Raw genomic sequence first — 16,186 nt, 5'->3', positions numbered from 1 at the left:
AATGCGTTCCACATCAGGGGCAGGATAGAGGTTCTAGGAGCTCCAGGGCTCCCGACAAGAGAGGCTAAAAGAGGGCGGGCTGCAGTCGTCCAAACTCGCGGCTCCTTTAAGAGGCGCCTTGTTAGCAGGGCCGTGACGTCATGGGAGTGGAGGGTGGAATATGCGCGTAACCGCGGCAGGGCGGGGCAAAGCCGGGGAGGACTCAGGGGCCTGACAGACAGGAATGCCCCATATGCCCGCCTCTCCCCCTTCACTGGTGTTGGCTCCGCCCCACCCTAGGCCCAGCTCCTGTGAGCAGGCCCGCCCCTGCACAGACCCCACCCCCCAGCCTAGCTCCTGCCCCAGGATCCGCCCTTCCAGCCGGCCCTGAGACAGGGAGCCTATGACCCAGGTCTGTAGATTGTGTGTAGGCACCGCCCCACAAGGAGACCCCGCCTCCGGCGCGACCGACAGCACCGCCTTCTAGGGTCCCACCTCCTGTGGGGCGGGACTTGTCCCAGCCGGAGTCGGCGGCGGCGGCTGCGGGAACTTTCCCGGCGGGTCTAATGGCTGCGCGCGGGCCGCTGTGAGGCGCGGCGGCGAGCGGGCGCGGGGCCGCGGAGCAACGAAGAGCCAGCGACCGCAAGGCTGGAGTCCCGGCCAGGCCCGGTCCGACCCGCCAAGCCCGCGATGCGCCCCAGTGCTGTCCCCCGGCGCAGCTGACGCCCCGCGGCCCCGCGAGACCCCAGCCCTACCGGCCCCGCAGGAAGCGGCCGCCGCCACCCAGTCCAGAGCCCGCTCCGCCCGGGCACCATGGCGGGGAAGGCGGCCGCCCCCGGCACCGCGGTCCTGCTGGTCACGGCCAACGTGGGCTCGCTCTTCGACGACGTAAGTGCCGCGCCGTCGGTAGGGAGGGGCGGCTACGGGCCAGGAGTCTCCCAGCCCGGGACCCTGTCATCCCCGTTTACAGTTCGAGACCCTAAATTCCGGCCCCTACAGTGCCTTCTATAGCTGCGAACCCCTGGCCAGTTGTCTTTTGGACGTGTAACTCTGATGCCCCCTACCCACAGCTGGAGACTCCGACCAGGAATTTCCCAAGCCCCAGACCCTGACCTCATAGCGGGGGTACCCTAGGCCAGGAAACTTCCAGGGACCTTAACACCGCTTTTCTGGTACCCGAGGCCACACTCAGCTTTTGAACCCCTGTCTTAACCCATATTACTAAGTCCAGATCCTTGAATCCTGATGCTGCTTCCTTGCTTTCCTTCTGAGACAGCAAATCCCTATCCCTTTCCTGCTCCGGAACTCCATAGCCACAAGTTCCTACCTGGAATTTTGACCCAGAATCCTGATACTTGGTTGTGCTGGCCTCCAAACCTAAGCACACGCTGACCCCGGGTTTCCTGATTCACCCCTGGCTCTCAGTCTCTGACTCTGATCCCCAAAGTCTATTTCTGATTCCAGAAACCCAGCGTTCAAATTTTGGTTCCTTGTCCTCCCAACCCAGACCTCACTGACCCTGAATGCTGAGTCTCTATCCTAAAACATCAGTTACTACACCTACTCTTGGCCCTAGAGTGGGATCCTGCCTCTAATTCTGCACCCCACCTCCCATCCCTGAACCTTCTTCCCAATAGACCTCAGTCCCAAACCTTGAACTCCATCATCTGAGTCCTGGTACCTAGGTGTCATCCCTTGGTCCCATCTTGTGAGGGGCCTGAGGAGTAAGACACACTCATTTTGCCAGGTTACTTGCAATAGCACTAGTACTCAAATGAGGTAGCTGTATTCAAGCCTTGGAGGACTTTATATTCCTGTTTACTAAATGAACCGGTGCTGAAAAGCTCTTCAAGGCCAAAAATGGTGCCAAAGGCCCTTATCTTGTAGAACAGTTCCTCCAGTCCCACCCTGGAACCCTGGGCTTTCTCCTCTGGGAGGCAGAAGGGAGCTGAGGCCTGGGGCACTGGGAGCTCCCTGGAGCAGGCTGGGGCTGACCTAGTTCAGCATTGCAGCCATGATGCCACCCCGCTGTTGGTACTTAAACTGCCAACCCAAATAAAGCAGGATGCGGCTCCAAGTGGCATGCTTGCTTAAGAAGAAAGGGTAATGCCACAGATGGAACTACGGAACCACATACTCCCCTTTCTCTCTCTCCCTCCCTTTGCCTAGGTGAACAGTTGGAATGATGCCAGGGCTTGGATATAGGCCTGATGTAGATTTCAGGCGAGGGTCCTGTTTCCTTCCTGGCAGGGAGCATGGGAGAAGAGTTTCACTGAACTGAGTTCACAGACAGTGTAAGCTTGGCTTTTATTAGTAAAGGCAGGCGTTATTACTATATTTTGTTATTTTCACTTACAGACACATCCGTGTTCTAGTTCCCTGCTAGAGAGGCACTGTCTGCCCTCTCAAGTTTTGGACAACTTGATGTAGTTTCACGTGTGATCGTTTTCCACAAGGGCCTGTATGGGTGTGTGCCTGTATATTTAGCATTCTATTCCAGGCCTTCCAGTAACATGTCACTGTAGCGTGGTTTTGTTCAGATGATTCAGATCCGTTAGCTGTGGCTTCAAAGCCTCAGAAATGTCAGGAAAATTAGGCATGGTGGGGCACTTTCATCTCCAAGGGAAAATAATTTTGCTGTGAGAAACATTCTTTCTAGTAATTTTTGATTCTGAGTTCTAGAGTTTCTGTTGCGTTTCAATCGTATATATACGTAACACACTTCTCTCCGCCGATATTAAAGAGGGTGACTTAATTCACCCTCTTTATGTATGGAGCCCTTACGTAGCCCTCACTGGCGTTGGAACTTACTGTGTAGACTAGGCAGGCAGGTCCACCTGCGTCTGCTGGGATTAAAGATGGTAGACCACCATGCCCTCCTTAACTCACTTTTCAGCAACATAGTGTCTGACTTTTTACTTGTTTTCTTAAGGCTCTCTGAAGTTTTGCACTACATTTATATCTAAAAGGAATATCTGTCTTGACGAATTGTTCCTAAGTTAATTCCAAACCAGTCCCCAGGGACAGGCATACCCTTAATGGAATGACCAAGAAGGGCACACTCACATTCTGTGGCCTGCTTCCTTGGTCAGGGATTGGGCGTAGTGGGAAAGAAGCTGGGGAGAGAAAGTGGCAAATTCTCAAGTGAGGTAGATTTTAATTCCTCAGCTGTACTGGACTCAGAAAGTGCGATTGACTGTGCCCCTGATGACAGACATACCTCTCCAGTGGTGTAAAGGAGCTCTTGCTGTGGGAAACAAGTGCTCCCCTGCCCAGTGCCTTAGCTGTTGTTTGAGGGAATCAGCTCCCAGGAGGAAAGTGTCCGATTTGAAACAGTCATGCTGGCCCTGGAGGGCATGTTTTCCTTTTATGCACAAGCAGTAGGTGGTTCGTTTCTGCATTTGTAGTTTCAGAAGTCTCCCCTCCTATGTTCCCATCCTCTTCCTAAACCAGAGGGGACCCCTCTTAAAACATGTACCTCTTTCTTTTTAAATTGGGGGTTGAACCCTGGCCTTCCCTGCTTAGCTATAGGCCCTAGCCCATGTATGTAAATTTTAATCATAGCTTTGTCGTCAGTACCCTGGGATCTCCAGAACATCTTGTTCAGCCTGCTCTTGTCTTCACCAGCCGTCCTGGCTGGCATCCTTGCCTGGCAGGGTGGCCCACTGCAGTTACTGAATTGTGCTGCCGAGGGCCTTCACGGTGCTTGGAGCCCTTTGACCTTTTAGTCCTAATGCTTCACTGTAGGCGAAATGTTTTGTGTTCTTAAAAACCGCTCAGGGTTTGCGCACGTGTGCGTGTGTGTGTGCGCGTGTGTGTGTGTGTGTGTGTGTGTGTGTGTGTGTGTGTGCGCGCGCGCGCGCATGTGCGTGTGGACGTGCATGCGTTTATGTTACTATAAGTACTCATTGTGTTAAATGTCAGAACTGAAAATGTTAAGCACAGAACATTACAGGACACTCTGCTTACTGGCAGAGGGATTGGTTGCTTTATACCCAGGACCAGGGCAAGGAAGCTCCAAGGTCCCTTTGGTGAGAGTGAGACAGTTAAAGTCATGGCACAGTGTTAGAAAAAACCACCTTGGCTCAGTCAGTCTTTGGGAGAAGAGTCTTCAGCCTGTTTTCTGAGGACTTCTGTCCCAGCTGGTGACCCTTCAGAAGTGTTTTGTCAGGTATCCAGAGGCATCTGCTACTTTCTCATTTTCTAGTAGTGACTGCCACATTGCCTCTGGCTGATTCCTAGTTTGACTGGATGTCACTGGGAGAGAGGGAATGAGTGAACCAGGCTATGATCGTTCTGCTGATCTGGCTGGTGCTTTAACCACTGTGTTTGTAGCTCTAGACTGCACTCGTGGACTAGTAGTGAACGGAGAAGGTAAATGCTTCAGATCTCCCTCCCTTACATGGTCAGGCTGTGCTGGCCTGGTCCTGCTATGTATTCAGAGTAAGATGTCATTCGGAGCTTGTTTCCTGCTTAGCTTAGTTAACTCCCAAGTGACCCTTTCCAGGCAGACATGGTCTTGCAGAACTGGCAGTGTTAGCAGGGACCCTAGTCAGCAGATGTTTTTTGAGCCATGGGATGGAGAGAGGCAAGTCAGAACTGCTGTGGGTGGGTGGCCTCCAGGCTACCTTGGCCCATTCCCTCTCCCACCTCCCTCTTCAGATTTATCCTCTTTGCCAGGTTTTCACCATTGGTGTGGAAGGGGCTATAGTCTGGCTCCCACAAGCCTGTTCTGTCCTACATAGCAGCCTTCATGAGGACAGTCTCTACCTCACTCCTCTTCCCAGGTTCTGCCCCACACTTCTTCACTCTGGGATTCTTACTTTTTTTTTTTTCCGGAGCTGAGGACTGAACCCAGGGCCTTGAGTGCTCTTCCACTGAGCTAAATCCCCAGCCCCTACTCTGGGATTCTTGATGTCAGGACTAGGGTTGCTTCTTTGCAGTCAGCTCTAGAACATTCCAGTCACTTCCCAGGGAAGCCGTGTATATTGACTTCACCTTCCATTACTACTGCCCACCACTAGAGTGTTTGCCGTCTCTGGTTTGTCTGTTTGGAGGTTCCTGGTTCCTGGAAGTAGACCTGTGGAGAATGTGGCTTTTGTGTCTGGCTTCTTTAACTTAGCAAGGAGTCAGTCATCAGCATTCTTCCTGTCTTGGCATGCATCACCGCTCCATGCTTTTCTAGGGATAGAGTTGTTCCTGTGTGCTTATGTTTGTCCAGTGATCAATTAGTAGGCATTTGAACTGCCTTTGCATCTCGGTTGTGAAAACTGTTGTGAACTCTGGTGTGGGTGTTTTCGGCTCACAAGGTGTATGGTGTGTGCCTTGCAGAGGACTTGCTGAGTCCAGAAGAAACTGTCCTGCTTCTGAGGGGCTACCATGCTGTCTATATATGGATGCCCGTCTTGTCTTGTCTTGTTTTGTTTTGTCTTGTCTTTTCCTCGTCCTCGTCCTCCTCTTCCTTCTCTTCCTTCTGTACATGCATGCCTGGTATGCATAGAAGTCAGAAGAAAAAGGCTTCAGATCCCCTGGGAGTGGAGTTACAGACAGCAATGAGCTGCCTTGTGAGAGCTGGGAATCAAACTTGGGTCCTCTTCAAGAGTAACAAGTGCTCTTAACCTCTGTGCCAACTCTTCAGTCCCCTGCCCCCATTCATTTCATGCCCCTCTAGTGGTTCTTGGTTTCCCAACATCCTCCCCAGTACCTAACATTGCTCTTTTTTCTAAGACTTGGCTTCTTGGAAATCCTGTATTTGCTTTTCCTTTCATACTTCTCAGGATGGTATACCCAGGTCATTCTAGACCTTCCCTGGCAATGCTCACTTCCTGGCCCTCATATAGGTTCCATTTCTTTTTGTGATGCTCCAAATGGCAGCAAACTGAGGCCAACATGGCCCCACCCAGCCAGGCCCACTGCAATTTTCTCCACAGAAGATTGGCAGTCTTTTAAAAAAAAAGTTATTTCTAAATGCAGGCACGTGGGAATGTGCTCATGAATATAGTGCCTATCAAGGCCAGAAGAGGGCCCCTATCCTCTGGAACTGGGTGCTAGGAACTGAACTTGGGTCCACTATAAGAGCAGTACATGTGCTCTTAAGCAGTGAACCACTCCTAAAACTCCCCTGAAGTGAGACCGTCACACATGTCTATTTTTCTCTTTGGCAGAGCACGCGGCTGCCAATGGCCTGGCCTTTCCTGCTAGAAAAGGGTACTTTCAATGTTTAGAATCTTGAGGTAAACCTGGTGGTCATCTGTTTCCATGCTGTGAATCCCCCCCCTCCATCCCCTTAACCCTTTCCTAGTGTGCAGGAACTGGGACCATGTGCCCTTCTACGGATCCCTAGTTGGTCTTACCATAGTTAGGTGGCTTAGTAGTCTCAGCATTCTTCCTTTTGGCTGTGCTGTTCGTGAGCAAGGATTTCAGGGAGCAGTCTGAATTGTAGTCAGTTTTCTGAGTCTGTAAGACAGGCCCAGCACTTGTCTCTCAGGGTGGTGGGATCAAATGAGGCACTATTGCAACATTTATGCTACTGTTACTGGTGCTTCTGACCATGGTATGAAACCATTTCTGATTTGTAAACACAGGTGATTTTCCACAGACATCATTTCCTGGCTTCTTTCAATGTTTAGAATTTTGAGAGATATTATTTAGACTTTTGCCATACACCTGGTGGTCCTCTGCTCCCATGCTCTGCTTGCCCCAACCCCAACTCTGTCCCAACGTGAACGGAGGAGGACCATGTGTCTCTCTGTTACTGACTAGCCTTTGAGGGTGCAGTACCCCTGGCCATGAGGGCTCATCCATCGTTCGTGCTTTCATTGCTCCAGGGGTGCTGAGGGGCCTGGGAGCATGGGGATGGCTTGAAATATTAAATCTTTTCCATCTTTGAAGTCAGCACTGAGGGTAGAGCTGTTGGATGGTTTAGTGACATTTGTGGGGCAGTTGTGTTCGTACAGTCCACTCAGACACCTGAGCAGGCTCAACATGCAGGGATCCTCCTCCCAGTAGCTGGGGGGGGGGCGGGGAAGTGCTGCCTAGTGTTGGAATCTGTGATGGGATTTCATGGACTTGGTGGTCTGATTGGAAAGTCACAGAAATCCAGGAGTCCCTGTCCCAGGCAGTAAGACTACAGTTGAGAGGCTTAGACTTAGGAAGAAAAACCAGCTTCCCTAGGTTATAGCTAAAGGAGTATGGGCTCCCTTGGAAATGGCCTCAGCTGTGAGCTGCTCGCCTTCTGTCCTGTGCTATTCCAGGACAGCCATGTTCACACCAGGTTTCCTGCCCTGATGCAAGCTTACTGACTGACCAGTGTGCCTGAGACAGAGAAGATAGACTTGTTCCCCTTCCAGTGCAGTAGACGAATCCTTTTCAGTAGGTTGCTTGGGAATCTCCCACACTGACAGACTCTCCAAAGACCTGAGAAGGTGCCTGCGCTGGCCAGGCTCTTGGTTCTGTTAGGCAGTCCGGTAAGGCCTTGGCCAGCTAGGTCTGCCTTGCAAGCATTGCCCTTGGAGTTGCAGGGAGGGAATTTGGAAGCTCTGGTGGCCATTTCGGGCTGTCTTTTTTTCTGAAGAATAGTTCAGAGTTTGGCCTTCAAGCATGGTGAAACCTAGAAAGGTCCAGCACTAAGTCTCAGGGAAGGCAGCCTGATCTTGAACCTCTTAAAGGACTAAGGACCCTGGTGTAAACCTCCTGACAAGATGCGGTGGTAAGAAAGCTTTATGGACTTTCCTTTAGTGATGAAGGAGAATGGAGCATTCAAAATGTAAGACCGATGAGAGGCCATTGCCTGTTTTCATGTGAGGAGAATTTTGATTCAGAAATGGAAATTCTACTCTGATTTAATTAATACTCTAGTATTGGCAGATTGGGGGTGTGGTCTACCAACTTAATGCAGCATCCCTGCGGGCTTTGTGGGAGGCTGACTCCTAAGCCCACAGTTTCTTGCAACTGCTCTGTTTTGTGAGCATGCCTTTGGACTTCATCTTTGAGACAGTTGAGTCACTGTTGTGTCTATGCTTGGCATTAGTGATGAGTGCACCCCTGGTGCCTGCATAGCTCCCCAACATTAAACTGTGAAAGGTTGCTCTGAGAGGTGGCATGCTACCAGAGGGATGATAGCCGCATGCCCTATGCCATAAGGAGGAGCTGGTCTGGCTGGTCCTATAGAGGATGCTTGACTTGTATAGATCAACCCTGATTGATGCAGAGGGCCTCAGGCCCTGGAGGGGCTCTAGGTAAGCTGGTCTTGCTGTTGATGTAAGGAGATTCCTGGCTAGAAATATGCCCTGAGTGTGGTACCAGAGTGCTAGTGCTCTGCAAGTCCAGAACACTGCTCTGGGTTTGTTTTGCACATGGAATGCCTTCAACTCATTCCCAATGTCTCCATGGGCTAGTTACTGCAGAGTCTTGACATACTGATTGACCATTGTGGCTTTGGGTCATTTATCTTCATGGCTTATCTCTCGATGAGGATATGGTGCTTTTCCTTGGAGTTTGCTGAGGTTACAGGGTATTCTCTGTGCCCTCTGTCCTGGGGTATGCATGCAGAATAGAGCTGCCTTTTCACATTGGAACTACTGGACCAGCTCCTGCTCTCTGGTCAGGGCCTACTCAACCTCTAAACTGACTGCACCCCAGAGCACTGTCTCCATGATTTATCTGCATTAGTCTGACCCTCACTATCTGCATCTTTGTCTCTAACCTCACATGGTTGGACCGTCCAGATGATGTGCTTGCCACGCTTCCCTCTCAGATTGCTCCAGACCTTTTTCTTCTCCCCTTGGAGGTTCAGATAGACCTACTCTGAGTCAGTGTATGCCCTGGAGCCTGCTACCATTCTTTACAATATATTTATATTTATTTGCATTGTGTACACACACACACACACACACACACACACACACACACACACACACACCCATGCACCCCACCCTGCACCCACGCACCCACACACGCATACCCGTGGTAGACAGAAGAGGGCATTGAATCCTCTGGAGCTGGAGTTACAGGTGTTTGTGAGCTGCCCAACATAGGTGCTGGGAACCAAACTTGGGTCCTCTGGAAGAGCAGTACCTTCCTAACTGCTGAGCCATGGCTTCAGTGCTCCCCTGCCTTTCTGATCAGACATGTGACCTTGGTTCATCTTCTGCTTCTGCCCGTTTATGCTTCAGCAAGCAGGAATCACACCTGGAAGTCTGGTTGAGGATACTAAAGCAGGGAGTGGGGATACCTGCCTTTGTCAGTGCTGCTGGGTAATGACATCCCACTCCCATGTGGGGAACTTGCTATGGGTCCCATCCCATGGGGCAGCAGCCTCGTCTTCACTATGTCTCTGAGTGCCGAGCTGCTGCCAGATGGCTGGGCAGCCACTCACTGAGCCTGAACACATGTGGCTAACGGTTACGGCCTCCTGTGTGACCTGGCACTGCTCCCAGAGGAGCCTCATCTGCAGCTTTGCTGTCTGACTGCCTCGGCCTGCGGGAACACTTGGGACTCCCCGGAAGCTTCCTTCTGCACTGGTGCTGTCTCCCCTGCTCATGTTCTTACACCTTCTTCCCCTCACAGTGTTTGTCGCTCAAGTAGGACACATTTCTACATCTGTGGCCTCTGGGCCACTGTTCTTTTCCAGGGACTCCTCCAGGTCCCTGCAGGGGCAGGCGGCTCTCACTGATCCTTTCAGGACAAGCTTATGTCCTGGCTTTGGGCAATACGTTTGGAGCTCTCCTTGCCTGCTTCCTCCTTCCCAACCTGAAGTGATCCCAGGTTTTGCTCTGTCCTGTCATTTTCTCCTGTTGACAGCTTTCAATATACATATTGCCTCCAGGTGTCTGTCCTCTGACGGCAGCACCTCGTGATCTGGGGGTAGAGGGTAGGAGTGGAGGGAGAGCTGGCAGCTTTCCTTGAGAGCTGATGCCCATCCCATGTCAGGATGAAGGTGGAGGCTGGGTGGGAGGTGTTTTTAGTCAGCTGACAGCAAAGGCGATGTGTTGCCCTGGCACAGTGACGTTAGCCTTGGCTGTGCTTATACCTCATGGTGCCATGGGGATAAGTATGGTCCAGTGCACTCTTGTGGTTAGTGGAAAAGCCTGTTTCTTGGACTGTAGCTCTTTCCCTTTTTCCTTTAAGAAGTTTTATTGAGGAATAATTTGCATACCACACAATTTACCTAGGAGGCTGTACAGGTCAATGACTTTCGGAAAATGCCTGCATTTACGCAGCTGTTGCCATGAAGCAGTTTTGTAACACTTCCCACCTAGCCCTCTTAAATGCTCAGCCCCGGCTCCAGGCCCCACCCTCCTCAGCTCTGCTGACCTGTAGAGTCCTGTCTCCCCTGAAGTTTCCATGTCACGGAATCATATGATATTCAGTCTGATGTCTGGTTTCTTTCAGTGAGCACAATGTGATGATTTTGAGGTTCCTTGGTTTTGTGTGTCAACAGTTGACCTGTCTCGTGGCTGAGTTGTATTGTACTGTATGGTCACATGGTTCATTCATTCCCAGTAGGCAGGCCTTTGTGAGGTACAATGAGTGAGTAAACATTGTTTCTATGGACACAAGTGCTTGTCTTCCTCAGGCTTACAGTTCTGTGTGGGTGTGGGTGTGGGTGTGGGTGCTTGCTTCCCTGGGACTGGTTGAACAGTCATTGTGCTTGTGCGTGTATGTGTATTTGTGTCTGGGTGCACCATTTCATCCTCTGTGGTAGTGTGTAGGTCACAACCTTTTGCTGTGCAAGCACCTGGTGGTATTTTCTTGATGATGAGTGGGCATGGAGTGCCCTGTGGGTTTTGTTTGCACTTCTAGCCTTTTCTTTTCAATGTAGGCATCCTTTAAGTTGGTTCCTTTGCTGTGTTGGTAATCACTTTTGGCACTGACTGTACTAGGCAACTTCATGGCTGCTGACCTGCTTACTTCTCTAGGAGGGGTACAAGGTGCTGGGACCCCCACTGGAGGCCCCATTTACTTGGACAGACAGGCAGATGTCATAATGTTCCTTCATCAAACACAGTTAATCCAGGTGAGGCAGGAGTAGGTATCGTCCCAGGAGAACTCAGTAGATGGTCCTCTTCTGTTGCCTCCAGTGTAGGGAACATGCCACTGTTGAGGGGGTAAGGGCCCTGCAGTCCAACCCACGCCTGTCAATCTCTATGGGGGTGTAGCGGGACTTTTCCAGGGATCTTCAGTGGCGGTTGGCCTACTATTCCTGTCTTTTCACAATTGTCTTCTCCCTGGGACTCTGGCTGTGTGTCCATCCGTGTGCAAGTCTCAGAGGTACTTCATGGCTCTGGCTCTGTGGACCAGTCACCCAGGTTTTATGTAGGATTGTGGTCATGCTGGGGATGAGTCTCGGCATGTTAGGGTGGGGGCATTGTTGCCAGACTGGGTGTTTCTGTGGACTTGGCAGTTGCATTCCTTGAGGTTCTGTGGGAAACATCTGTCTGCAATGGGATGGTCTGGCCTTCTGGCAGCAGGTGGCTATCTTGGCTTAGGCCCATCAGCATAGCCACTGTAGGAGAGCAGTGGATGCTAACTGCAGCTGGGGGGGCATCTGGCTGCCTCAGTGGTGGGGAAACACAGGAAGGGAGAATCCGCCCTTGTTTCTCCCTTTAGGAGGATGCTTGTCTAAGGCTGTGGGGTGAGGAGCTGTCAGGCTTACTGGCCCACTGCATCTTTTCTTGTTTCTCTGGGCCTCTCAGCATTGCAGGGCCATCTTGTCAGGCCTGGTATTTGCCTCTCTGGGAGTTGGCCATTGGGAAGGCTTGGATGTGTGGCCCTGGCCCATTTGGGCTTGAGGCTTCATTATTCTAGGTACTATCCGGGGTCCTGAGAAGGAGCCAGGAAGGCCTGCCCTTCAGCCCTGTGCAGCCTCCCTTGTCCACCTTTTGGTATTTTGGTGATTGCTGGCTGCATGATGAGTTAGGATGAGAAGTCAGAGTAGGGATGTCTTTGGGTGCCGGGCTCTGACCAGCTAGCTGACATACATGTGGGAGCTGACATCATACATGTGGGAGCTAGCTGACATACATGTGGGAGCTAGCTGACATACATGTAGGAGCTAGCTGACATACATGTGGGAGCTGAGAGTCTGCCGCTTCCTTCTATGCTATCTCCAAGCCTTGTGCTGGAGGTGAGGTCTACCCATGCAGATGACATCCAGGTTCATTGTCATCTGGAGTTACTCTCCTAGGCCTTGTTCTCTTGGCATGGCATCTGGGTGAGGAACAGGCACATTTCTGGGGACATGTTTTGCTGCTCTTCTCCTTCATCACGGTTGGGTTTCTCAGATCTGTCATAACTTCCTGTTTTCTTGTAACGACCTGGGGGCCCTCGCTGTTGCAGTCAGGTGGTGTACTCTGACACTGTCCAGGTGGGAGGAGAGGGCCAGGCCATGTTGAAAACAGGAGAGAGCCATGGAAACTGAGCAGTAAGTAAACAAAACAGTCCTTGGTGACAGGCATGAGACTGCCTGAGACCCTCAGGGGGACAGATGGGGATCTCACTTCCCCCAACCTCCATCATTTGAGGTCCCCCGGAGCAGCTCCGTGTTAGGTTTACAGAGCTCCAGTTTCATGTGCTTCTGCTGTATCTTAGCAGAAAGATGTGGCCTGGAGAGAGCATGCTGGGGTGTGAGGAGAGGCCTGGGCCTGTGTTGGGGGCGGGAGCGTGAGGGTAGAGGGTGCGGTTGGTTCACTAGATGCAGTCCAAGGTCTGCACCCTCATGGTTCTGGGGCCTCCTGCAATGACACCTGCTGACCCACCTTCCCCACAGGGAACCGACTGCCCTAGCCTGGGAACATAATTCTGAGTGAGAAGGTCTTCATGGAGCCAGTGTCAGTGGCCTGGAACACAGGGATGCTCCGATGTTGAGACCACACATCCTCTGGTGTGGCTGTCCTGAGGGTTTTGGTTTGGTCAATCTGAGTTAGCTGGGGAGGCAAGGAAGGAGTGGCCATTGGGGTACTGTGACATAAAAGCAGAGTCAGGAAATGGGGAGCCATGTGGCAGATGTGGCTCACAGAAGTAGGAACGGGTACTGTGTGCTAAGAGGTGCTGTGTGCTAATGGTTCCAGGCCCCTGTTTCTTTACAGTGAACAAGGTCATTGGCCTCGGTCTGTGTCTAGTGGGAGGGTATGGTGAGCGTAGAGTGCCATGTCTGCTCCATTGCTACTGTTGTCCCTCAGAGTGGGGGCTTGAGTCTAGTTGAGCCCCTGAGCTGACTGTAAATTGTTAAACCTTTATCTACTGGTAAGCAGCTGCTCCCATGGAAGAAGAGATGTTGCATTGAATGTAGGGTTAAGGGAGTCTAAGAGCATCAAGTGGCTTGGGATTTCTAGGCTCTTGTGGGTGTTTCTATGATTGAACAGCAAGGCCCTGAACAGTAAGGACATTGTGGTGTACCTAAGAACTGTGGATAACAGACACAAAAATGCCAACACTTGATCTTTCTATCCTTTTTTGAATAAAATTCTACTTGGGGAGAGGTCAGATGCACCCTAGTGTTAATGGGAATCAATACCTATGCTCTGATGATCCCACAACTGTATTCTCCTGTAGTGGGGTGTAAGTAGATGTGGAATGCTGACCCTGCTGTTCACATTCTGGAGGAACTAAGGCTGCGACCTGTGTGGCCCACATAGATGCGGAGTGGAGGGGTTTCATAGTCTTTCCATGGTGTTTGCAATGGGTTTGCCTTGTTGACGAGATGCTAACTCGCCAGTGTCTCTGTGGGAGAGTGCTCAGCCCTCACCTGCTGGAGTCGGCTCACCTGCAGGGGTTGGATGCTGTTCAAGGAGCAAATCTAGGCATTCTAGTCCAGACCTGAGTCCATGGCGCCCGGCAGAACGTCACCTGTTGAAATACCCAGGTTCTTGTCTCTGACTGAGGGCAATGAATTGAATTGGATCAGGGCACATGGTTAGAAAGAGAAATAGACAGTGATGAGGAAGAAAAGTTCTCCTGGGACTGGGAGCAGGCTAGGGAGCTGAGGGTAAATTCTCCAAGGCTGGAGGCCACAAAGAGCTTGACCCTTTATAGGACACTTTCATAGTAACCACTGCTTCCACTCAAGGTTCCATAGGAACCTTCTGCTTCCACTCAGGCTTTCCTTATACTAGCTCTGGGAAGGGCTTTCAGGCATTTATGTTAATTTTTTTTTTTAAGACTTATTAGCAGGCGTGCTGGTGCAGACATTTAATTCTAGCACTTGGAAGACAGGCATTGGATATCTGTGAATTCAAGGCCAACTTCGTCTACACAGTGAATTCCAGGCTAGCCAGAGCTACATAGTAAGACCCTGGCCTCCAAAACAAAATAAAACATACACACAAAAGATTTATTTTTATTTATGTGTATGTGTGCCTGTCTGATTGTCCATATGTGAACCACATGGGTGCAGGTGCCCTTGGAGGCCATAAAGGGGAATCAGAGCCCCCAGAATTGGATACAAGCAGTTGTGAGCTGCCTGATGTGGGTTCTGGGAACCGAGCTCTGGCTCCGGATAGTTCCTATGAGTGGGATCCAGCAGTTCATGCCCTGTCCCATGCTTTGACTCTGTATGATATTTTCTGGGGTAGCCCATGGTGTGGCATTGTGGTACTTCACTCAGTTTGTGACCTAGTGTTGTTTCATCGTGTGATACACACTGCATTTTGTGTGGTATTGATTGCAGTTCACTGCCATAGATAGGGCTGCTGTGAATATCCACGCAACGAGCTTTTGTTTGAACACAGGTTTCTGTTTTCTTGGGTGTAAATCCAGCTGTGGAGGTGTTGGCCAAGGGAGCTTAGCTTTTGAGGAACTGCTGCTGGGTGCTTTCCACAGCCAGGCGTTTCATGTTCTACGAGCAGTGACGGTTCCAGTGTTTCCACATCCCCAAACAGCACTTGTTATTGTTCATCTTTGATAACTGTCCTGGTAGGTATAGAGTGACATCTCCCTGTGGTGTGACGTGCAGTTCCCTGATATTGAGTTTCTCCGTGAGCTTAGTGGGTATTTATATGTCTACTTTGAAGGTTCAAATCTGCAGCACATTTTGACTTTTGTTAACTGTTGAATTGTTATAATTCTTTATAGATTATGGATACCAGACCTTTACCAGTTGTGTGATTCCCAATTTGTTTTCTCATTTGGGGTATATTGTATTCATTTCTTGAGTGTTATTTGAGCAGGAATGATATTAATTTTGATGGACTGTGCCTTGCCTTTTCCTTGGTTGCTTGTATCTAGTCTGAGGTTACAAAGACATGTTTTTTTTTTTTAAGTCCTACAGTCACACAAGGTAGTGGTTTGCTTCTCTTGGCTGTGGCAATCTCGTCATTCCAGTGGCATTGATCGAAAAGACTCTTACTTCCCATTGGGCGTCTTACCACTCATGTTGAAATTGTAATTGGCCATGAACTTCACACATTTATTTCTCGGCTCTCTGCTTGACATGTCCACTATCTTGCTGGTGTCACATACTCTATATCACTGTAGCTTTGTAGTAAACTTTGAGGTCAGAAGTGTGAATCCTCCAATTGTTTTGTTTTTGTTCAAGTCTTGCCTTGGCCATTTCCTTCCAGTTTTATATGAGTTTCAGGCTTAACTTGTCAGGTTCCACAAAACCCAGCCTGAACTTAGACAGATTATTACTAGCCTGTAAGTTCTTCAAGGGAGTGTTATCTTTGCAATGATGTTCTTCCAATCAAGATGAGTTCTTCATTTCTTCTACTTTATTTTTTTAAAGTTAATATAAAAAAATGCTTTCTCTCACACAGACCCACACTCACACACACACACATACACCTATATACTCACATACCCACACTCACATATGCACTCATACACATAACCACGTACACACTCATACACACACATACTCACACTCAATCACACATATAAACACACAACCCAAACACACCCAAACACACACATACACACATACATTTTCACATACACTCACACTATACCCACTCATACCCACTCACTCATACCCACACACTCATACATACACACTCACACTCATATACACACACTCATACCACATACCTATACACACCAGACACTCATACACACATACACTCACACATACTCATACACACATTCATACATACACTCACATACACACTCATGCACAATCACATACATACACACTCACATACACTCACACATTCACAGCCACACCCACACACTCATGTACACACTCACACACACACATACTCATACCACA

At 50.1% G+C, this 16,186-nt stretch overlaps 1 protein-coding gene across 1 annotated transcript in view; it reads left to right on the top strand.

The window, feature by feature from the left end:
- Positions 1–484: 484 nt before the first annotated feature.
- Positions 485–16,186, top strand: part of Inpp5a (inositol polyphosphate-5-phosphatase A) — a 181,229-nt gene continuing 165,527 nt past the window's right edge. The window contains exon 1 of the mRNA XM_032892357.1: positions 485–867. Within this exon, the coding sequence (XP_032748248.1) occupies positions 793–867 (75 nt within the window). The 5' untranslated portion in view covers positions 485–792. The remainder of the gene's footprint in view (positions 868–16,186) is intronic.

Source organism: Rattus rattus, chromosome 2 (assembly GCF_011064425.1).
Source record: "Rattus rattus isolate New Zealand chromosome 2, Rrattus_CSIRO_v1, whole genome shotgun sequence".
NCBI lineage: Eukaryota > Metazoa > Chordata > Mammalia > Rodentia > Muridae > Rattus > Rattus rattus.
The sequence above is the reverse complement of the archived record's forward strand: the minus strand, read 5'-3'. Positions and strand labels throughout refer to the sequence as shown.